Source organism: Paralichthys olivaceus, chromosome 18 (genome assembly GCF_024713975.1).
Source record: "Paralichthys olivaceus isolate ysfri-2021 chromosome 18, ASM2471397v2, whole genome shotgun sequence".
Classification (NCBI taxonomy): domain Eukaryota; kingdom Metazoa; phylum Chordata; class Actinopteri; order Pleuronectiformes; family Paralichthyidae; genus Paralichthys; species Paralichthys olivaceus.
This window is the reverse complement of record NC_091110.1, coordinates 3,665,631-3,688,505: the sequence shown is the minus strand read 5'-3', so window position 1 is coordinate 3,688,505 and position 22,875 is coordinate 3,665,631. Positions and strand designations below refer to the sequence as shown.

Here is a 22,875-nt window from a genome sequence, read left to right as displayed (position 1 = left end):
TAAGATGATAAAGCTAATATTATAACCAATATATAAAACTAAAATTACATTTGTCGAGATACATACAAATACATACAACGCAAAGTTCAGGAAGTTCTCACTTCCGGACATTTGTCCGAACCTTGAAATACTCAGGATCCAGGATGCAGCCAGTTTTTCAAAAATAAAAGCTCCACGAACAAAGCGCACAGTTTTGTTACATATCGTCATTAGTCACGATTAAAACAATGTCAGTAATTATGGCGATATAGTTTGTCATTCACTTTAAAACCACAATCGTTTTTTATAAGAAAAGAATGGATTATAATTTGACATTTATCCATATATTGGGATACATTTTAGTAACATCACCCAGCCTTAGTTATAAATCTTATTTTACGTAAAATAACATATTATTTTAAAATTTAACTTCAAGATACTTGGTTTTATTGATTAGTATGAAGATGGAATTATATAACTTGACATTTATAAGAGGTATGCAGGCCAGCAAAATAATAATACATTGATAATGCCACTGTAAAATGAGATCGTATGACCTGATGAGCATGATGTGTTTATGTCGCACATGTGTTGTGTACTAGAATCAATGTTGTCTGATCACTGGAATGTTGTGGGGAAGCGAAAGAGAGCTCGAATATTGAGCTCAGAAGAGATCGAACCCTGAGGAACACCAGGGGAGAGTTGGACAATAACCTACTAAGACAACTTTACATCTTATACTTCCACTGTGCTGGTGAGATATATCTCCACACACACACACACACATACACACACCTAAACAAACATTTCTTTGTTCTGTAACAGCAGTTGAACCATCTTTTAACTATTGATACAGTGAGTAATTGCCTATCATCCTGCCTAAAATGAATGATAGAAAAATGAATGAAGAACATTAGCCATATGGCCAGTTAGCTCAGGTGGTTAGTGCATGGTGCTAATATCGCCAAGGCCACGGCTTCTACCCCCATACAGGCCAATATTGATGGAGGTAAATATTCTGTTTGCCCCAACAAGTCACGGACCACAGAACAAAACTGTTTAGGCCCACATCGCACACAACCCATGTCTGGACCACACACTGCATGGAATGATCGCTCTTCATTCCATACAGGTCTGCGCCTGTTTGCCAGATCTTGGCCACAAGTAAGCCATAGCAATATTGTATGTCAACCAAAAGTGCAAAAGGTCATCCACATTTGTTTATGTGCTATTTGGGTCATATTCACCATTTACCACATGAGCCAATTTAGGTTCACATCCAGGTTACACCTTGCCAAGAGCATCGCATGTTTGCCATAAAAGGCCCGAAAAATGTGTATCGGGACACATTTGCTGTTTTACAAGTGGGCCACTTTCGGCTCATATCTAATTTGGCCACGAGAAGGCCAGAAGTGCTGCATCATTGGCAGAAGTGACCCACACCCGTACACTATATGGTATCTGACACAAATCCAGGCTGGTGTTCCTATGCACTAAGTAGCTCCATCATTGATAAAAGGGTTGAAGAAACGGATCTCTCTTCTCTTGTTCTCTGTCACACGTCAAATCCAAATTGATTAAAGAATTAAAAGCACGAGTGCTGTGTCTTTCCGCGGCAGGAGGGGGGCGCTGTCGCACGCGAGCGCGGCGAATCAGCCGCCTCAGCAACTCAAACAAGAGTTGCAACTAGGCGTGCTCAAAGTACGCCAACTAAACCTCAATCAATGACAATGATTTTCTAAAAGTCCCACTGAGGCTAACGATGCGAACGGACCTACTGGACAGACAGCAGTTTTAGAATCTATTTCGCGGGGTATGTAAACTCGACGTGTCTCGTGTCTTTGTCCAGTTGCTGGGCAGCAGAGCCTTTCCCAGTCAGCGGTGCGTTAGCTCCGCTAGCATGCTAGGCTAATGCCCACTAACGGTGACAGCTGGGTGACTCGGTGTTAACCTGATGAATGAAACCCCCCGAAATGTAACCGTGTAGATCTGTGCTTCGGCGAGCCATCGTTCACTTGAGTCTACGCGAGCACTGTGCCTGTAAAGACAGGGCGATTCAAACCGCATCGATTGGATCATCTGGATGAAGGATCAGTTTTAAAAACAGCCGCATGTGTTAGCCAGCTGAAGCTAGTTGTGGCTTGATGCTGTGTAACCTGCTATTTATGGGTTTACGGCAGCAAGGAGTGAAATGAACACCCATGAAAAGGACTTGTGGAGTATTTCAGTAGTTTTCTGATGTTCGTCTGTTGCTGCTCATGAACCTCACAGCTAAAGATACAAACAGCGTCGGCAGTGCATGCTAGCATGATGAAATAATTGCAGAAGTATAGTCATGTCTGCAATGGAGTCTGATAATCACATATCAGAAAACACGTTTTGATGTGATCTGAAGGCTTAAAGCCTTTGTCCTGACTTTATTTGAAGGCATCTCATTGTGTTTTAAATGTTTAAATGTGTCATTGATTTAGTGTTGCTTCTCATGACAAGCACATTTTCCTCAATGTTTCCTCTGCAATTATATTTAGTCTGAAATCCCCAAATTGGGCAATTAATCAATCAGTTACGTTGAATCAATTAATCTGCAGCTAGTCCGATAATTAGTTCATCATTTCAGATAATTTACAACAAAGAATGCCAAATACATGTTGGCTTCAGCATCTCAAATGTGCTCTTTGTAGGTTTTTGGTAAACTGAATTTTATTTTTCATGGATGGGTCTTTAATGGCCAGTTGGACCAAACTAGTAGTTTAAATACCTTCATGTTGACTTGGAGACTTTGATCGATTCCTGGAGGAACCAATTGGAATTTTTACCTGATACTAAAAGTGGTCACTTGTGGCAGCACTATACTGAAAGAGCCTTAAATCAATCCAAAGGAAATGTAAAACTGTGGACTACGCAGTAAATTGATTAAATGATAAAACCAATTCATCAATGGCAAAAATAATTATTAGTGATACACCTCATGACGTAGTATCTAAAACAATATATATATATATATATATATATATATATATATATAGTTGAATGAATAATTTCCATGTTTGATTTGAAGTTGTTCAATTAAATACATTTAAACCACTTATGTGCGTATGTGTCCTGTGCCATAACTGTTTCCCTAATCCATTTCTCTGTACTCAGATAATTTGTGATGGCTACTACTGAGATGGAATCAGGTTCTTCAGAGAGCAGATCAGAGCATAGGACAGATCCTGATTCAAAGTTCCCACTTAAAGTTCTTTATTGTGGAGGTACAGTACTGAGTTTGTCATCTTTGTAAGATTTAAACATTGTGTTTTTTCAAAATGTGATGGGCCTTTTCTCTCTCTCTTTCTGCAGTGTGCTCTCTGCCTTCAGAGGTAACTTTACCTATTTGGATATTGTGTTTTTTTGTTAAAGTGCTTTCAATTGTGCTGTTGTTTGAGGTCTAACTACACGGTTTTGTCTGCAGTATTGTGAGTACATGCCTGAGCCAGCCAAATGTAGACAGTGGCTTGAGAAGAACTTTCCAGATATATTTGCCAGGATGACTGTTGGTAAGTGATTGATGAGTTTTACCTCAGTTTAGTTAACATTGTTTACTTTAAACCACTGTGAGAATATGCATTTATCAAGTATTTATTCTTAGTTATTGGTGCAGTAACATGAATACAAAAACTTCAATGCCATCATTGTGGTAATTTACTTTTGGCTTTTCCACAATGACACGGCATAAAGACCAGAAATTACAGATCTTGTACATAGAACAATACAATGTCTCAGCATTCCCATTCATAAATATATAAGTGACAATTCAAGCTTACACTATAAACTATAACACAATATACACACTGATATTGTGCTACAGCTTATGTAGCTACATTTATGTGACTTAAATTCCTGGCAGAAATTAAATGTAAATGCTTGTTAAGTTATCATATCTCCTAATGTTGTTGGAAGTAGTTTTTGTGGAGATGTGTCCTGAACCCAGCAACATTGATATTGTGACTTTTACTATTGTGCTATTATCCCACAGTTTCTGACTGTATCGTATACTTTTAATGCTATGCCACATTTTCCAGGCTCCAGAATGATGTAGAATCATTTGAAAAATAGATTTATGTCTGAAGGTCTTTAATGATGTCATTGGGGGGAAGAAAAAGGTAGAACAAATGGTAACAGATGCACACTGGTCATTATTCAGGCTAGTCTGTCTCTGTTATGATTCTGTTGTATATAGACATAGTAGGATTCATTGAAAAGGTAAGATGTATTGTTGTGGGATTGGTTTTAATCTTCCATTTTACTTCTGTCCCACTGGCCCTGCAGCGAACACCCCCAAGCAGGAACCCGGCATTGGAGATGCTCCCCCTGCAGGCGAGGAGGAGGAGAAAAAGAAACAGAAGAGAGGTAACTCAAACTCAAATGTTGGATGGGAGATTAAAAAAAAACAATTTTGATGTCAAAGCGCAAGAGCCTAATCCTGCCTTGTTTACATCACTGATCACTGCCTCTAACAGCAAGTGCAGTTCAGTATTACAGCAATCTTTCTTTGAGCAGCTACGATGACCATATATATAATCCTAGTGATGTTTTCACTGATGTGTGATCATCTAGATTGTATTAATTGTTGTTTTCTTTACCCTAAAATGGGCCCTTTATATTTAAATACTTCACATTGGGAGAGGGTCCTCTCTACGGAGGCTGCCATGTTTTTTGCAGTCGTCCAAACTAAACATCTTTTGAGGTTTTTTTTTTATGATGACTGAAGACTACCACATTCTCCTTAATGTTTAGCTCTTGAAACTATACTGCATCGAGAACTTAAGGAGAAACTTCAAAGGTATTCTTCTCTGTAATCAACGTTACAAGATTAAAAATAATGGTGCAACACAGACAACAGGATATTAGTAACACTTGCTCCAGAGGCAGTGGCGCACCACCTCACATGCTAGCGGACTTTAGCATTGTGAGTCTTAAATCTGGTTTAATCCTGTTTTACCCTCTTAAGGTGGAAGAGGCCAGATCAAACAGAAAAAGAAGACTTTGCCTCAGAAGGTTACGATAGCAAAAATCCCAAGAGCCAAGAAGAAATATGTCACACGGGTGTGTGGTCTGGCAACATTCGGTGAGACCCTTTTGTTTTCTAAGTTCTGATGTTTCAGTCCCTTTGTGTTGATGCCTTATTCTGAACATGAAACCTGTGTTGTCTCTTGCAGACATTGAACTTAAAGAGGCTCAGCGATTCTTTGCCCAGAAATTCTCTTGTGGTGCCTCAGTTACAGCCGAGGATGAAATTATCATTCAGGGAGATTTTACAGATGACATAATCGACGTCATTCAAGAGAAGTGGCCTGAGGTGAGTTGTCTTCCATGTAGAGAACTTTAGGATTAGTATTAGTGTGTAAAGTCATTCTTCTGTGAGTTTGAGCCTCTCTGTACCTGCACTGCTATGTTCAGATATCTTAGATGGTCAGCATGAGGAGAGCAGGGACTTGACTGGATTGCTGAGAAGATTATTGGATCTATCCTCAACTTTTTTCTCTGCTGTTTGAAATTTTTTGATTAATAAAATGATATATATTCTGTCTGGACCCAAGTGGTGGACCGACTGACCCACACTGCTATGCTGAGAGCATGAAGAGTGTTAGTATGTCTACAAAATAAAGTGCAGTGCCTGATAAGAGTACATTTTCTAAATTGTAATACAATCAAAGGCCACAGCAAACTGTTTTTAGCTTCAGTATGAAAGAGATGAGTTGGAGCAGGCTCCAGGTTTTCTTGGACTTTGTTCAAGTTATGTGGTTTATTAATAGGTTGAGGCTCTAACTGTCTGATTTCAGGCATATGCGCTTTTTATTGAGGATCGCATTTTATCCTGTTACCTTTTACAGCATTTAAAGGATCAGTGTGAAGGATTTAGAAAGATTCACTGTCAGAAATGGAATCAAATATTCATACTGATGTTTTCATTAGTGTTCTAATCCCCTTACACTAATGATGGTTGTATTTTCCTTACTATTGAATGAGCCCTTATATCTTCATGTGGATCTGGTTTTCTTACATGGTGAGGGGAGAGGTATCCAGTTGGTCGCAATCTGCAACTTCACCACTAGATGTATCTAAATCCTACACACTGGACCATTTAACTTGTTTTTTTTTTTTCTTTAACATTTGAAGATGCCCTTTTGAAATCAAATACTTTTTGTTGTAGGTGGATGATGACAGCATTGATGATCTGGGTGAAGTCAAGAAGTGAAGACCAAATATGCACTTTGAAAAAATGGATGTGACCTGTAACAGCGACAACCTGGCCAAATGTACACATTAAGTCATTTTATACCTCTTTTATTTACTGTACATAAAAAGCTGCGGACTTGGCCACTCACCTGGCATTTTTTTAGTTAATAGCCACTTTCTCTCGTTTGCCAAAGGTGTGGTCTGGCGTGACTTCCTCCCCAAATGTTCTTCACTCAAGCAACTGTAGGCTAATAAATTTCAGTCTCTCTCACCGCTACTTCTCACGTCTTTTTTCCAAAAGTGTCTGATTTTCAAAAGGTTTTCTCCAGAGTTGTGATGTTTATGTACACTTTGTAGTTATGTTGTTGCAGCCACTTGCTTTTCCTCAGCCACAGGGCACTTGTTTTTCTTTAATCCTACTCGATACCCATGTGTGCACCTATTCTGCTACATAATAGTTTTATAATGAAGACACAATCCCCAGACAGATAACATTTACAATTGCTGCCGTGCTCCTTTGCGTCAGTACCACTTCCCCAAAGATAACACACATTGCACAGATGTTCCTTTCACTCACGAATTAAGATGTTTGTCTTAGAATCATTTGTGTGAACGCAAACATGATTCCCTACCAAAGAAGTCACCTGGTGCAGCCTATCAGTGTTTACACTATAAAGAGCAGCAGGTTGGTGTAGTGTTTCAGTGGCCGTTTCAGCAATGAATCTTACACTGGATGAGAAGTGCTGCGCCTTCGAGTCTCCCACCCTGGACCAGTTTTTGCCTCCAATTCTGATCCTGGAGTTCATGTTTGGACTCATTGGAAACTTTGTTGCGCTGTGGATGTTCATCTTTCACATGGACACATGGAAGCCCAACTCTGTGTATCTGACTCATCTGGCTGTTGCTGACTCCATTGTGCTGTTCTGCCTGCCCTTCAGAGCAGACTACTACAGGCGTGGAAAGAACTGGCTGTATGGCGATGTCCCGTGTCGTATCCTACTCTTTCTGCTGGCAGCCAACCGTGCAGCAGGGATCTTCTTCCTCACTGCCGTGGCTGTTGATCGATACTTCAAGATCGTCCACCCAATGAACAAGATCAACCGAATGGGCCTGGGCTATGCTCTCTGGGTTTCTGTCGGCCTCTGGTGTCTGATATTTCTTGCAACTGGTTACCTTCTTGCAGATAAGCACTTCTTCTACAATAACAACCGAACACAGTGTGAGAGTTTCAACATATGCATGGGCTTCAGCCCTCTCGCCACCTGGCACAATACTTTCTATGTCATCCAGTTCTTCCTGCCGACTGTAATCGTCGCCTTCTGCACAATCAGAATCACTTGGCAGCTGAAAAGCAGGACTCTGGACAAAAAGGGGAAAATCAAGCGAGCTGTTCAGTTCGTGTTGGCTGTGGCGTTGATCTTTATTTTGTGTTTCTTTCCCAGCACTATATCCCGTATCGCTGTATGGATCCTTAAGCTGTGGTATGATGAGTGCAAATATTTTGAAGAAGCCAACCTGGCATTCTACACGTCGGTGTGTTTCACTTACTTCAACAGCGTCCTCAACCCTGTGGTGTATTATTTCTCGAGCCCAGCCTTTAGTGGCGCCTTCAAGAAGATCCTGAACAAACTGCTGAGACGAAGTCACAATACAGATCAGACAGATTCTACTGAGAACGACATTTCCTCCATTGAAGGTAGAAGGCTGTGAAGCCAGGTGCTGTTATGTTCCTTTCTTACATTGCAGGGAATTGTATCATTCTTTATGAAAGCATAACGCACATATAGCTTAAATAAAACATTTAATGTTAAGTGAGATATTCTGTTGTATGTTAAGGTAGTTAACAAACTCCTTTCCTTGTTCAGTCACTTCTACTTTAAATAGCAAAACCTGGGTATCTGCCAGGAAAATAATATTTACAGTATAAATCAGTTGATCAGCCAGAGGCATGTTTAGATTTATTCAGTGAATCATCAGTAAACTGTGGAGGAACACATACTCAACAGGTTAGTTTGTGAATCAACAAGGAAAGAGCATATACTGTAATACAACCTTATGAAATTGCAAATATTGTCAGTCTGCACATTTTATTCTGTACATATTCTGTATTGTTTTCAATAAATAAATTAAACAGTAGGCAAACATAGCACTTTAATTTGCCATATTCCTTTTGGTCTTGTCTTGTTGGCTGTCCAGAATAAAGAGATTGTGTATATCATTATGCAAATAGGATTTTGATTAATTTTGCATAGAAACATTGGACACACGGTGACAGAAAAGTCTCCAAACAGTGTTAATTTCAGGCATATGAGCTTTTTATCAAGGATCGCATTTTATCCTGTTGCCTTTTACAGCATTTAAAGGATCAGTGTGAAGGATTTAGAAAGATTCACTGTCAGAAATGGAATAAAATATTCATACTGATTTTTTTATTAGTGTCTAATCCCCTTACACTAATGATGGTTGTATTTTCCTTACTATTGAATGAGCCCTTATATCTTCATGTGGAACTGGTTTTCTTAGAGTCCACCAGGTTGCACCATTATTTTTCTACAGTAGTACAGAACAACAACACAATCCTGTCTTTAGAGAGGGACTTTTTCTTTTACGTCACCTTAAGCCCTCTGTAGGTTCTCCTACCCACCTGGAAGGTGAGGGGAGAGGTATCCAGTTGGATGTGACCTGTAATGCTACTCACCCGGCATCTTTTGAGTTAATAGCCACTTTCTATCATTTGCCAAAGGTGTGGTCTGGCGTGACTTCCTCCCATAATGTTCTTCACTCAAGCAACTGTAGGCTAATAAATTTCAGTCTCTCTCACCGCTACTTCTCACGTCTTTTTTCCAAATTTGTCATTTATTTCAAAGTGTCTGATTTTCAAAAGGTTTTCTCCAGAGTTGTGATGTTTATGTACACTTTGTAGTTATGTTGTTGCAGCCACTTGCTTTTCCTCAGCCACAGGGCACTTGTTTTTCTTTAATCCTACTCGATACCCATGTGTGCACCTATTCTGCTACATAATAGTTTTATAATGAAGGCACAATCCCCAGACAGATAACACTTACAATTTCTGCCGTGCTCCTTTGCATCAGTACCACTTCCCCAATCATAACATACAACGCACAGACGTTCCTTTCACTCATGAATTGTCTGACAATCATTTGTGTAAATGCAAACATGATTCCCTACCAAAGAAGTCACCTAGTACAGTATATCAGTTTTGACACTATAAACAGCAGCAGGTTGGTGTAGTGTTTCAGTGGCCATTTCAGCAATGAATCTTACACTGGATGAGAAGTGCTGCGCCTTCGAGTCTCCCACCCTGGACCAGTTTTTGCCTCCAATTCTGATCCTGGAGTTCATGTTTGGACTCACTGGGAACTTTGTCGCGCTGTGGATGTTCATCTTTCACATGGACACATGGAAGCCCAACTCTGTGTATCTGACTCACCTGGCTGTTGCTGACTCCATTGTGCTGTTCTGCCTGCCCTTCAGAGCAGACTACTACATTCGTGGAAAGAACTGGCTGTATGGCGATGTCCCGTGTCGTATCCTACTCTTTCTGCTGGCAGCCAACCGTGCAGCAGGGATCTTCTTCCTCACTGCCGTGGCTGTTGATCGATACTTCAAGATCGTCCACCCAATGAACAAGATCAACCGAATGGGCCTGGGCTATGCTCTCTGGGTTTCTGTCGGCCTCTGGTGTCTGATATTTCTTGCAACTGGTAACCTTCTTGCAGATAAGCACTTCTTCTACAATAACAACCGAACACAGTGTGAGAGTTTCAACATATGCATGGGCTTCGGCCCCCTTGTCACCTGGCACAATACTTTCTATGTCATCCAGTTCTTCCTGCCGACTGTAATCGTCGCCTTCTGCACAATCAGAATCACTTGGCAGCTGAAAAGCAGGACTGTGGACAGAGAGGGGAAAATCAAGCGAGCTGTTCAGTTCGTGTTGGCTGTGGCGTTGATCTTTATTTTGTGTTTCTTTCCCAGCACTATATCCCGTATCGCTGTATGGATCCTCAAGGTTTGGTATGATGAGTGCAAATATTTTGAAGAAGCCAACCTGGCATTCTACACGTCGGTGTGTTTAACTTACTTCAACAGCGTCCTCAACCCTGTGTTGTATTATTTCTCGAGCCCAGCCAGTAGTGACGCCTTCAAGAAGATCCTGAACAAACTACTGAGACGAAGTCACGATACAGATCAGACAGATTCTCCTGAGAACAACATTTCCTCCATTGAAGGTAGAAGGCTGTGAAGCCAGGTGCTGTTATGTTCCTTTCTTACATTGCAGGGAATTGTATCATTCTTTATGAAAGCATAACGCACATATAGCTTAAATAAAACATTTAATGTTAAGTGAGATATTCTGTTGTATGTTAAGGTAGTTAACAAACTCCTTTCCTTGTTCAGTCACTTCTACTTTAAATAGCAAAACCTGGGTATCTGCCAGGAAAATAATATTTACAGTATAAATCAGTTGATCAGCCAGAGGCATGTTTAGATTTCTTCAGTGAATCATCAGTAAACTGTGGAGGAACACACACTCAACAGGTTAGTTTGTGAATCAACAAAGAAAGAGCATATACTGTAATACAACCTTATGAAATTGCAAATATTGTCAGTCTGCACATTTTATTCTGTACATATTCTGTATTGTTTTCAATAAATAAATTAAACAGTAGGCAAACATAGCACTTTAATTTGCCATATTCCTTTTGGTCTTGTCTTGTTGGCTGTCCAGAATAAAGAGATTGTGTATATCATTATGCAAATAGGATTTTGATTAATTTTGCATAGAAACATTGGACACACGGTGACAGAAAAGTCTCCAAACAGCGTTAATTTCAGGCATATGAGCTTTTTATCAAGGATCGCATTTTATCCTGTTACCTTTTACAGCATTTAAAGGATCAGTGTGAAGGATTTAGAAAGATTCACTGTCAGAAATGGAATCAAATATTCATACTGATGTTTTCATTAGTGTCTAATCCCCTTACACTAATGATGGTTGTATTTTCCTAACTATTGAATGAGCCCTTATATCTTCATGTGGAACTGGTTTTCTTAGAGTCCACCAGGTTGCACCATTATTGTTCTACAGTAGTACAGAACAACAACACAATCCTGTCTTTAGAGAGGGACTTTTTCTTTTACGTCACCTTAAGCCCTCTGTAGGTTCTCCTACCCACCTGGAAGGTGAGGGGAGAGGTATCCAGTTGGATGCGACCTGTAACAGCGACAACCTGGCCAAATGTACACATTAAGTCATTTTATACCTCTTTTATTTACTGTACATAAAAAGCTGCGGACTTGGCCACTCACCCGGCATTTTTTTAGTTAATGGCCACTTTCTCTCATTTGCCAAAGGTGTGGTGTGGCATGACTTCCTCCCATAATGTTCTTCACTCAAGCAACTGTAGGCTAATAAATTTCAGTCTCTCTCACATGTACTTCTCTTTTTTCCAAATTTGTTATTTATTTCAAAGTGTCTGATTTTCAAAAGGTTTTCTCCAGAGTTGTGATGTTTATGTACACTTTGTAGTTATGTTGTTGCAGCCACTTGCTTTTCCTCAGCCACAGGGCACTTGTTTTCTTTAATCCTACTCGATACCCATGTGTGCACCTATTCTGCTACATAATAGTTTTATAATGAAGACACAATCCCCAGACAGATAACATTTACAATTGCTGCTGTGCTCCTTTCCGTCAGTACCATTTCCCCAAACATAACATATAAGGCACAGACGTTCCTTACACTCATGAATTGTCTGAGAATCATTTGTGTAAATGCAAACATGATTCCCTACCAAAGAAGTCACCTGGTACAGTATATCGGTTTTGACACCATAAACAGCAGCAGGTTGGTGTAGTGTTTCAGTGGCCGTTTCAGCAATGAATCTTACACTGGATGAGAAGTGCTGCGCCTTCGAGTCTCCCACCCTGGACCAGTTTTTGCCTCCAATTCTGATCCTGGAGTTCATGTTTGGACTCACTGGGAACTTTGTTACACTGTGGATGTTCATCTTTCACATGGACACATGGAAGCCCAACTCTGTGTATCTGACTCACCTGGCTGTTGCTGACTCCATTGTGCTGTTCTGCCTGCCCTTCAGAGCAGACTACTACATTCGTGGAAAAAAATGGCTGTATGGCGATGTCCCGTGTCGTATCCTACTCTTTCTGCTGGCAGCCAACCGTGCAGCAGGGATCTTCTTCCTCACTGCCGTGGCTGTTGATCGATACTTCAAGATCGTCCACCCAATGAACAAGATCAACCGAATGGGCCTGGGCTATGCTCTCTGGGTTTCTGTCGGCCTCTGGTGTCTGATATTTCTTGCAACTGGTAACCTTCTTGCAGATAAGCACTTCTTCTACAATAACAATGGAACACAGTGTGAGAGTTTCAACATATGCATGGGCTACGGCCCCCTCGCCACCTGGCACAATACTTTCTATGTCATCGAGTTCTTCCTGCCGACTGTAATCGTCGCCTTCTGCACAATCAGAATCACTTGGCAGCTGAAAAGCAGGACTGTGGACAGAGAGGGGAAAATCAAGCGAGCTGTTCAGTTCGTGTTGGCTGTGGCGTTGATCTTTATTTTGTGTTTCTTTCCCAGCACTATATCCCGTATCACTGTATGGATCCTCAAGGTTTGGTATGACGAGTGCAAATATTTTGAAGAAGCCAACCTGGCATTCTACACGTCGGTGTGTTTAACTTACTTCAACAGCGTCCTCAACCCTCTGGTGTATTATTTCTCGAGCCCAGCCAGTAGTGACGCCTTCAAGAAGATCCTGAACAAACTGCTGAGACGAAGTCACAATACAGATCAGACAGATTCTCCTGAGAACAACATTTCCTCCATTGAAGGTAGAAGGCTGTGAAGCCAGGTGCTGTTATGTTCCTTTCTTACATTGCAGGGAATTGTATCATTCTTTATGAAAGCATAATGCACATATAGCTTTAATAAAACATTTAATGTTAAGTGAGATATTCTGTTGTATGTTAAGGTAGTTAACAAACTCCTTTCCTTGTTCAGTCTCTTCTACTTTAAATAGCAAAACCTGGGTATCTGCCAGGAAAATAATATTTACAGTATAAATCAGTTGAACAGCCAGAGGCATGTTTAGATTTCTTCAGTGAATCATCAGTAAACTGTGGAGGAACACACACTCAACAGGTTAGTTTGTGAATCAACAAGGAAAGAGCATATACTGTAATACAACCTTATGAAATTGCAAATATTGTCAGTCCGCACATTTTATTCTGTACATATTCTGTATTGTTTTCAATAAATAAATTAAACAGTAGGCAAACATAGCACTTTATTTTTCCATATTCCTGTTGGTCTTGTTGTGTTGGCTGTCCAGAATAAAGAGACTGTGTATATCATTATGCAAATAGGATTTTGATTATTTGCATAGAAATATTGGACACATGGTGACAGAAAAGTCTCCACATGATTACATGGACACAGACCCACCAACAATACTTAATAACAGTGGTGAGAAATTGAGGCATCAATTAAAAATATTTAGTGCTACATTTTGTCCTCTGTTGAAATCTTCGCTAAAAAGTTCCCAAGAGATCCCAATCTACAAACCCATCTTTTTATCTAGTTAGCCTACACTAACAGTGGATGCTATTTCTACCATTTTATCTACCTAGTCTTTTCAATGGGTCATCAATTAAACTCACTATAATAATAAAACTATAAATGCACATTTTGATATATTTGGTATGGAGTTCCGTCCCCTAACAAATATACAGGAACAGGAATCAGGGTTTGCCAAACCAAACCAATAACCCAGGACTGCCATGACTAAATAAGTTAAATCGTGTTTGCATGTTGTCCAAAGTTAGTCATTTTTATTCAAAATGTCCTTTTTTTCTATTCTTCCCCTATTACTCAACAGATGAATGGGTTGGACAAACGAGATGTATACTTGAAATGTTCCAACTTTATAACATACTTGACTGAGTCAGTCTACTGACACATCATACTATATGAGCTTTGGTTCAACTTTATTATTGTGGGTTTTCATTTAGTGTGAAATTCATAATCCAATTAGATAAAGAAGCACCTTCCTAAGAAATATCAGAAGCTTTAATCTGGTTTGAATGGTTTCTGTAAAACCTCTGAAAGAGATCAGGAGATTTTAGTCCACACTCCATTTTTACAGACAAACCCGAAGAGTTTCTATTTGGACAGATTTAACCTTCTTTGATATTTGTGCAGTAACATGACGAACACGTACAGAACAAGCAATGAACTTGTTGTTATGCATTTTCCAACTGCTCTGCTGTGATCCTTACTCCTAGGTGGCACGTCTGGCTTTGGATAAACATTTTCATAAACGAAAAACACACACAAAGACAGTGGATTTTGTCCCATTTTATTCATATTGAAAGCACAAGTGATGTTTTAATGGCCAACATAGATGTATTACTGAATGGGCCAATGGGGGACCGGGACTCAGGGCCCGCGAAACCCTTGTGCCTCACATTTTTTTGTTAAAAAGACAAATGACTATAAAGAAAGAAGAAGTCTCAATCAGTTATAAATGGATGCAAAATTACTGACACAACATAAAACTACTATAAAGACTCAAAAACAACTGCAAATACATGCAAAATGACAACTGAGACTGTGCTTCAACAGAGCATCAATGCAACTGCCAATGACACGCAAATAGATGCAAAATGATACACAAAGATGCAAATATAAAGAGACTCAAATGACAACAAACAAAAACAAGCCAATGAGTTGTCTGAAGTCACTTTGTCTCTTTGAGATTGGTCTCCCGAGAAGAGACTTGAACATATGACGAATCAAATCTCGGATGATGCTGGGATGTCCGCGCTCGTGTTTCCGGTCCGTGAAGGCAGCGTTTTAGAGCCCAGGCTGACGTCATGTTGTCGGGCAGTGGAGACGAGCGGTTCGGGGAAGTGAAGCCACGACATCCCGCCCTGAGACCCAGCTCAGCGCCATAAACACCAAGTAAGCCTCCACAAACACGGCGCTGCTTCTATTCTGCTTTAGTGTCGCCTCAACACGGCGTCAGGCTCCTCGGCGGTAAACCCCCAGTTTGTTCTGCCGTGCTAATCTGGAGCTAGCTAGCTGTGGTACTCCAGCAAGCGACACTGAACAGCACCGAGAGTAAAAGTTCCATCGGGCTCAAAGCTCCGGGAGAAGCCGCCACACTTCACGTGTGATCCCTGTAGGCGGACATCCAATGTGCGGGGTGGTGAGGGAAAAGTGCTCCCGACAAAGTTATCCCCACGGGCTCCAGGGAGGCAGCGTAGGTGGGGAGAGAAAAGAGCCCAGGCATCAACACCACGGGCCCGGGCTCTCCCGTGTGTCTGCCCGCTGCAGCAGTGGATCTCGGTTGTGTCGCTGTGGTTGTTCTTCTGGAGGTTGTTGTGTGTTTTGTGCTCAGCGGCCTCAGTGTGGGGGGGACGAAGCGGTGACAGCGGGAGAAGCCGCGGGATGAGGGCTGACAGTCCCAGGGTGTGCTTGTTGTTTTGGTGCGGCTGCACCGGTTGGGCGGGGCGGGCTCTCAGGTAACGTCACACACCGAGAAGCATCCTCCTCCTGCCCGGTCCACTGCGATCGACGGCTCGGGGTGCCCAGACCCCTGGGGACCCGTGAGCCACAACCTCAGTTTGGTCTGATTTATTTGATCGATTGCGAATTGAATTTCTTTTGATTTATATTTCAAGTCAACATATTGTAATTACTTGTGTAGCCTGCACCTACATGAAATGTTGAGTTTACATGATCATAAAAAACAGTGGAGGAGATCCCATCTTCCAAACCTGCTTTATAATCCATCAAGCCTGCACTCACACTGGAGGATCTTTATACTCTTTCCAATGTTTCCTGTAATCAAACCAACCATTGTAAAGAAACTATGTGGTATTTGACATCTGTCCCTCAATACATATAAAACAGAGTCAGAGGGTTTGCAGAACCAAACCAATGGCCCCAAACTTCCATAAGTATATCACTCAGATCAAGTTGATTTAATTCAAAGTTTCACATATTTGCTTTCAAAATTACCAACAAGCTGAAGCTGTTGTTATCTTCGTTATGTCTATATTTATGTCTATATTTGTCTATGTAACCTATGATTGTGATTATATTGAACACACAGTTGTTGGTAAATTAAACATAAAGTCGGCGTTGACCTAGTTGCAGTTAAAGTGAATCATCAGCCTCATGAGTAAATTAGCAGCACAGTCAAACTGCTGTCCACCTCTCACAGACCTGCAGGGGGAAACCATCTTATTTTAGCGTCTGCGGTCAAAAATCAGTCGCTCTTAATTTGACAAGTGCAGTTAATGAAAAGGCATTTGTCCTCATGGCCCCAGAGCAGGGACATAGAGTGAAACTACATGTGATGTGCGGTCAGCTTTGCTAGCGTGATCATTTATAGCTCAGGAATAAACATTGCGATATGACTTGTGTGAGGTGTTGAGGATGGTCCAGAGCTCAGTCGCTAAGCAGCGGAGCCACTCCCACTGAGATACTGTCGTGTTTATTGACTGACTGCAGAGCAGATGAAAAGGTTTTTATGGTTTTTCTGACAACTAGTCAACAGAAGAAAATGAACTGGTCCTGGTGTGGTTACGGTGCTGGTTTTATTGGATCTAAGTTTGTGTCATGTTCCCACACTTGTTGCAGCTGTGACATTTGTGTACCAGTTCATTGATTTGTTCTATTGTTTTTAAAATAACTGAGTGGACAGTTTTGCTTGTTTCAGCTCTCTTCCCTCATACTGGGACAGTGTGGGGTGGTGGGGAAGGCCTAGTCCTCCACCTTGATCAGGCCAGACGCCCCACACACCTCTCCTAATCCGCAGCCATGGACAAACAAGTCGCCATGACGACACCAGGCAAGGTCAGCGGACTCAAACCCCCCAGTAAAATAGTCCGTCCATCAGGGGTGCCAACAAGGACATCTCCGTCCTCAGGTAAGACCCAAGCAGTTCTTGCAACAATTAACCTTTGAATATGTGAGTGTTGGTGGAGGCAGTCATGAGTATTTTCATTTCCACAATAAAATAATTAAGTGTGGCTTATCTGCACTCATACTGCAACAAGTTGAAATTGAATATTGAAACTAAAAGAGAGCTGCAGTGTCACAGTATTTCTTGGTGTGTGTCCTGAACTTGCTCCTTTCACTGCTTCCACAACAAAGGCACATGCTGTAAGGACCAAGGTTTTAGTAAAAACAAAGAGATAGAGGGGAAGTTTGAGTTTTTAACTGACCTGTATACGATTGTATAATTGACAAAAGGCTAATAAAAAGGAAATTGTGATTGCAGGTACTCCAAAGCCAGTTCCTCCTGAGAAGCCCCCTAGTGTGACCTCCCCAACTCCAGATGGAAGTGGTGACTTCCAGTTAGGGGAGAGGGTCTGGGTCAATGGCAACAAGCCCGGCTGTGTGCAATTTATCGGGGGCACACAGTTCGCACCCGGGCAGTGGGCGGGCATCGTGCTGGACGAGCCGATCGGGAAGAATGACGGGTCAGTGGCAGGGGTCCGGTACTTCCAGTGTGAGGATGGGAGGGGGATATTCACGCGGCCTTCAAAGCTATCCAGGACTGCACTGCCAGAGAAGGAGGAAAACGGGGGCCAGCCCAGCCCAGCAGAAGCAGCCTCTGCAACAGTCCAGCCTGCACCCGTTGGCTCTACCTCATCTGGTAACATCTCTCAAATGTATAAGTACTTCTTTGAGTTGTTCTTGTTTTATGTCACATCAACACAGCAAAAAATGTTTTCTTTGTTCAGCTCAGGGCACTGGCATTAGGACAAGTGGCGTGCTAAACCGTATGCTCACGTCCAGCGAGTCGGTGTCAAATCTCTCAGACACAGAATCCATGAAGAAGAACAGAAGGGAGCTGAGGCTGGTAGACCGTGTGCTGGTAAGTTATCATAACAGCTTTTGAGCAGAGTTAATAATCATTCAGAAGTAGTTATATCGCCTAAAGCTGCTGATTCACTGAGAGTGTGTGGGCATGTAGATGATGTTGATGATGTGAAACAACAGACACAAAAATAAAAAAACTAACCACAAATAGCTGAGGATGAAAAAGCACCATCCATGTAGAAGACACCGACGAAATGTCTAACGACCTCTCCGTGATAAGGGCTTGTTGATGTGCTGTAAACAAGAACATGTAATCCCTGCAGCAGAATTAATATGTTACATCCTGCCTCGGCCCGCTGCACCAACCCTCTCCTGAACACTCTGGAGATCTCTCTGTTGTTATGAACACGTCTGAGCAGAGAATTTCCTGCTGCGTTGTTCAGAGAAAGTCTAGACGCAGATTATGCAGATATCCTCCGGAATTCATTTCTGAAAATGGCTTTACAGTAATTTGGTTATCATGCAAAGACAATTCTTATTCTCACCCTATATCTGTCTTACTGTCAGTCTTGATTTTGTTCAGACTCCACAGGCGTGTAGATAATTAAAGAGTTTATTGCTCAACAAAAAGCAACGAAGAGCAGGCAGAGGAGGCTGAGAGCAGGCTGGCTGCTAGAATCCCAGGGACGGCACGAGTGCTGAACACATGGAAGAAAAACTCTGCACTGAAGACACAATGTTGGCAAACAGCAAGGCACACAGGATTACCTGAGCAGAACGGAGAAAAAACATGAACATTAACAGAGAACACACGCAGAGCAACTACCGAACGAGATGGAATTATCTGGCAGAGCAGTGGAGTGAAGAAAAGGGTTTTATGGGCAGGTTGATGAGCTGAGTGGAAGCAAGTGTGCCTCGTCTGCTGCAGGAGAAGCCATCCACGCCCCCTGCCACACACAGAAAGAACAGAAAGGGGAGGGAGAGAAAGGACCCACACAAACCTACAACACAGAAACATCACACTTAGAAGAAATCTCGAATCGGAAATCAATCTCACGGCGACAATATAAATAATCTACTATTTTTCTAAAACAAATGTGAATTTGGATTGATCAGGTTTTCATCCTAATGTATCGTAAACCTATTGGGTCAGTGATCAGCGAGCTTCATATACTTCAAGTAGAGAAGACAATAACTTGCTAAATCAAACATTCTTTTATCAAATTTTTTTCATGTGCAGGTGGGAGGTACAAAGGCAGGAGTAGTGCGGTTCCTTGGAGAGACGGACTTTGCCAAGGGAGACTGGTGTGGAGTCGAACTAGATGAACCACTTGGCAAGAATGATGGAGCTGTAGCAGGGACCAGGTAAAGAGCATTGACAAATGTATAACATCTGCTTTAATTCAGTTCTATAGTAACCAGCTGTCACTGGTTCTGTCTTCGGGTTCTGACTCTGTGGTGCAAACCTCTCAGGTACTTTCAGTGCATGCCGAGGTTTGGCTTGTTTGCCCCGGTCCACAAGGTGACGCGTATTGGCTTCCCCTGCACAACACCTACCAAGGCAAAGAGCTCACGGAGGAGGTCCACCCTTCTCAAGAGGAGTCCCAGCGCTTCCTCCATCAGCTCGCTCAGCTCCGCCACCTCGTCAATCAGCGGCAAACCCAGCCGAGCGGGACTGGTAAGACCCACACAATGTTGTTGGCTTTATGCGACCTGGTTCTGCAGCTCACCCCCAAACTGCACTGTGTCTTAGCTGAGTAAGTGTATGTGGAGGCTGAAAATTTGTCATCATTTGTTTTACCAATTTCAGAATTGAATCATGATTTGAGCTTGTATGAACTTTTTAGGCAATCACAACTCTTCCTCTTGGTTAAATGTAGACAAAGTGTCTCAAAGCATAAAACTGGAGGATTTATTCAGCTGAAACCACAGTCAGTGTTTCACCGACCACAACCAAAGTGCTGTTGTTGTCTCAACCTGACCACAAGAGGAAGGGAACTCTGTTTGCTTGCGGCTCCATAAGCCTTACATGTGCTAAAAATAAATTACAATTGTTGCCAGTGAACTAAATACAGGTGCAATTTAGGAATTTTGGGCCCCATGACAAAACAATTGGGCCCCCCTCCTGCGCAGCTGTTGTCACCACATCTCTAGGACCTAACTGACCCATCAAAAGATTTACATAACTCTAACTTTAAAGGCTTGCAACTGTCTTGCTTCTTGTTGTTCAATACTAGTACTAGCACAATATTTACTGCTAGTGAGCTGCACATGCAACAGTCTACATACAACATAGGCAATTCACTATTTGATGCAAGATTAAAAGCCGCCATAAAAATGTGCTAAAGGCCATCTTTTACAGTCTCAATGTATTTTTTATTGTAACATTTCGAAATGGAAAATTCTCTTAACTTTAATGAAAGATTAAAAAAAAACGAACAAACTTAAATATACATCAACTTTTCAATCAACATAAATTAACATCATCATCTCAAAATAATGAAAACAGCAGATTTGGGGGGGTGGAAGTTAGGACAATTCCTGAATACTGACAGGGGCCCTTGGAATTGTCCTAACTTCCACCGCCCCATACTGCGCCCCTGAGTTTCAGACACATGATTACACACTAGGGCCTCATTGTATGTAATGTTTTGCATTGGTGTATGCAGGCAAAAAAACTATTTGGTTACAGTATTTCTTATCAATCCCACAGCAGGGAAATTTGCCTGCCACCCTTAGGCCTTAGGAACCACAGAAACCTTTTATTCTGTGGCAGTCTAAAATACCCTGTAAAATAATATCTGATAACAGACAGTGCATGGTGTTATATGTAAATGTATGCTGTGATGTTTCAGCTGACGGAGACATCTGCTCGGTACGCTCGGAAGATTTCTGGCACCACAGCCCTGCAGGAGGCGCTGAAGGAGAAGCAGCAGCACATTGAACAGCTGCTGGCGGAGAGAGACCTTGAGAGATGTGAAGTTGCAAAGGCGACCAGCCACGCAGGAGAGGTGCAGCAGGAGCTGACTCTTGTGAGGAAAGGGAGGGATCAGGTGAGAACAGGAACTAAGCGTAAAAACACTGATGTTAGTTAGCTTGCTGGAAGTAGTTGTTAAATTATATTTTTACCCACAGCTATTTAAGTTAGTTCAACACTAGTCATTCAGAAAAAATCTTTTTTTTGAACTAAACATACAATAAACAAAAACATTTAAAATAGACTAAATATATGACAGAAGACACAAAACCTAATCAGAAGAATTTCTTAGATCTGGACAGTGGCTGGAGTCAGAAAACATGACTAATGGGATGACGTTGTTTCTCCGTGTCTCGTGCTATTACCCACAACACCTTTTTAACGCGCACCTTTAAAGAATCACATATTTATGATGACACAATGATGCCTCTAATTGACAGAGGCTTAAATCTTACTTGTGTAACAGTCAAATGTAAAAGTTATATCAAGTCTTCTTTTTTTATACATTTACAAGAGCAACACATACGACTACTACTACGAGGCCCACAGCAAAAATTCATACAACAAAAATCATTTCTAATCAGATTTTATATTAATAATAATATTGCACGTTGGACAATGTGTAGGAGCTCTTTCACAGATTTTGTAATAGTATGAATTAAAGGTTAAATAGACTGCATTGTGTTTGCGGATGTTTCAGTATGCCATCGAGATGGAGGCAAAGCTGGATCAACTGCGTTCGCTGGTGGAAGCAGCCGATCGAGACAAAGTGGAACTGCTCAACCAGCTGGAGGAGGAGAAAAGGTGGGGGGTCTGACTTTACACATGATACTGTTCACAGAGTGCAATGTGAGGGGTGAGAGCAGATACAGCAGACAAGAAAGAGCCTGTGAGAGTGCATCAAGGTGCACAACTAAACTGGCAATTATTTTGTCTGCAGTGACTTTGCATTCATCTCTCTTTTCTGCTGTAAATTATCATGTTCTCCGAACCATACCAGCAGCACAATGTCCTTCCTGCTCCAAATTAATTATGAATTATTCATTAGCTGATTATTATTATTTCAACAGATACAAGTGTCCAAACATAAAAGATAAAGAAAAACATGGTAAAACAACATAAAACCATTGGAGCAGAATATTAAAAAGTCTGGTTGGGTTTTTTTTTTTTCAATCTTTTGAATAAGTGCCACTGACTCAGCTGATATCTTCAAGAAGCCACTGTCGGATGATATATAATAAAATTTCACCATCACACTAAAAGGACCATCCCAAGGCGCCACAGCTTTATAAATGTGGGCTTCATGCACCTCATTCACTTCCCATTTAATAATTAAATAAAAATCTATATTGAAATCTAATATTTATGATGGAGTTTTATTATTGTTCCTGTTTGACAGAAAAGTGGAGGATCTGCAGTTTCGTGTGGAAGAGGTTTGCATTACCAAAGGAGACCTGGAGGTATCTATCTATCTATCTGTCTGTCTGTCTGTTATTGCAATTATATTATAATGAATTACTTTTACACAAGTTTACTTCCTCTTTCCGCTCTGTGTGATCATCTTTTCTCTTCAAGGATCAGTTTTTCTAGTGCTGCTTTACTTTATCAGACTGAACACCTTCACAAACTTGGTCAAATCAGTTGAAAACATATTTTTCCTTATCCATTTAGTTCTTTATAAATTAAGACTTCTTCTGCACTTCTCTCATGGGTTTTGACCCCTTTGCTTGTACTTGCTCTGTTTGCTCTGTTCTTATTTTGTTAAAGCACAGTTTTTACAACAGGGCTATAGTAATGTTAGATAAAAAT

The 22,875-nt window shown here is 41.3% G+C and overlaps 5 protein-coding genes across 9 annotated transcripts in view; all 5 read left to right on the top strand.

Annotated features, from left to right (window-relative positions):
* Nucleotides 1-1,577: 1,577 nt before the first annotated feature.
* Nucleotides 1,578-6,478, top strand: denr (density-regulated protein). 2 transcript variants are annotated; one of them, XM_069513589.1, is made up of 8 exons: nt 1,578-1,792; nt 3,124-3,233; nt 3,322-3,341; nt 3,434-3,518; nt 4,291-4,371; nt 4,973-5,089; nt 5,181-5,320; nt 6,176-6,478. In XM_069513589.1, exons 2-8 carry the CDS (start codon nt 3,134-3,136, stop codon nt 6,218-6,220), a joined length of 588 nt encoding a protein of 195 aa, XP_069369690.1. In that variant the 5' UTR covers nt 1,578-1,792; nt 3,124-3,133; the 3' UTR covers nt 6,221-6,478. The 2 variants fall into 2 exon arrangements, with proteins under 2 accessions (XP_069369690.1, XP_069369689.1); XM_069513588.1 differs by having other exon boundaries at nt 3,434-3,519; nt 4,283-4,371.
* Nucleotides 6,479-6,495: 17 nt separating this feature from the next.
* LOC138405384 (hydroxycarboxylic acid receptor 3-like) lies at nt 6,496-8,030 on the top strand. Its single transcript, XM_069513587.1, has one exon. It carries the CDS (start codon nt 6,919-6,921, stop codon nt 7,909-7,911), a length of 993 nt encoding a protein of 330 aa, XP_069369688.1. The 5' UTR covers nt 6,496-6,918; the 3' UTR covers nt 7,912-8,030.
* Nucleotides 8,031-9,460: 1,430 nt separating this feature from the next.
* On the top strand, nt 9,461-10,978 carry LOC109626038 (hydroxycarboxylic acid receptor 2-like). The gene has a single exon (XM_020081697.2). The coding sequence runs from the start codon at nt 9,476-9,478 to the stop codon at nt 10,466-10,468; it is 993 nt and encodes a 330-aa protein (XP_019937256.2). The 5' UTR covers nt 9,461-9,475; the 3' UTR covers nt 10,469-10,978.
* A 1,127-nt stretch (nt 10,979-12,105) lies between these two features.
* Nucleotides 12,106-13,554, top strand: LOC138405433 (hydroxycarboxylic acid receptor 2-like). Its single transcript, XM_069513973.1, has one exon. The coding sequence runs from the start codon at nt 12,106-12,108 to the stop codon at nt 13,096-13,098; it is 993 nt and encodes a 330-aa protein (XP_069370074.1). The 3' UTR covers nt 13,099-13,554.
* A 1,162-nt stretch (nt 13,555-14,716) lies between these two features.
* clip1b (CAP-GLY domain containing linker protein 1b) overlaps nt 14,717-22,875 on the top strand; it is a 33,445-nt gene continuing 25,286 nt past the window's right edge. For 2 of the 4 annotated variants that reach the window (XM_020082279.2, XM_020082277.2), the window contains exons 1-9: nt 14,717-15,215; nt 16,966-17,190; nt 17,545-17,922; nt 18,011-18,144; nt 19,330-19,454; nt 19,563-19,767; nt 20,945-21,142; nt 21,767-21,870; nt 22,466-22,526. In XM_020082279.2, the coding sequence (XP_019937838.2) occupies nt 17,082-17,190; nt 17,545-17,922; nt 18,011-18,144; nt 19,330-19,454; nt 19,563-19,767; nt 20,945-21,142; nt 21,767-21,870; nt 22,466-22,526 (1,314 nt within the window). In that variant the 5' untranslated portion in view covers nt 14,717-15,215; nt 16,966-17,081. The remainder of the gene's footprint in view (nt 15,216-16,965; nt 17,191-17,544; nt 17,923-18,010; nt 18,145-19,329; nt 19,455-19,562; nt 19,768-20,944; nt 21,143-21,766; nt 21,871-22,465; nt 22,527-22,875) is intronic. The other 2 variants (XM_020082278.2, XM_069513586.1) reach the window with 2 other exon arrangements.

Coding starts and splice junctions, on each gene's coding strand:
- denr (XM_069513588.1), top strand. CDS start 3,134: ATGGCTACTACTGAGATGGAATCAGGTTCTTCAGAGAGCAGATCAGAG. Junction 3,234..3,321: donor TAAAGTTCTTTATTGTGGAG/GTACAGTACTGA, acceptor CTCTTTCTGCAG/TGTGCTCTCTGCCTTCAGAG. Junction 3,342..3,433: donor TGTGCTCTCTGCCTTCAGAG/GTAACTTTACCT, acceptor TTTTGTCTGCAG/TATTGTGAGTACATGCCTGA.
- LOC138405384 (XM_069513587.1), top strand. CDS start 6,919: ATGAATCTTACACTGGATGAGAAGTGCTGCGCCTTCGAGTCTCCCACC.
- LOC109626038 (XM_020081697.2), top strand. CDS start 9,476: ATGAATCTTACACTGGATGAGAAGTGCTGCGCCTTCGAGTCTCCCACC.
- LOC138405433 (XM_069513973.1), top strand. CDS start 12,106: ATGAATCTTACACTGGATGAGAAGTGCTGCGCCTTCGAGTCTCCCACC.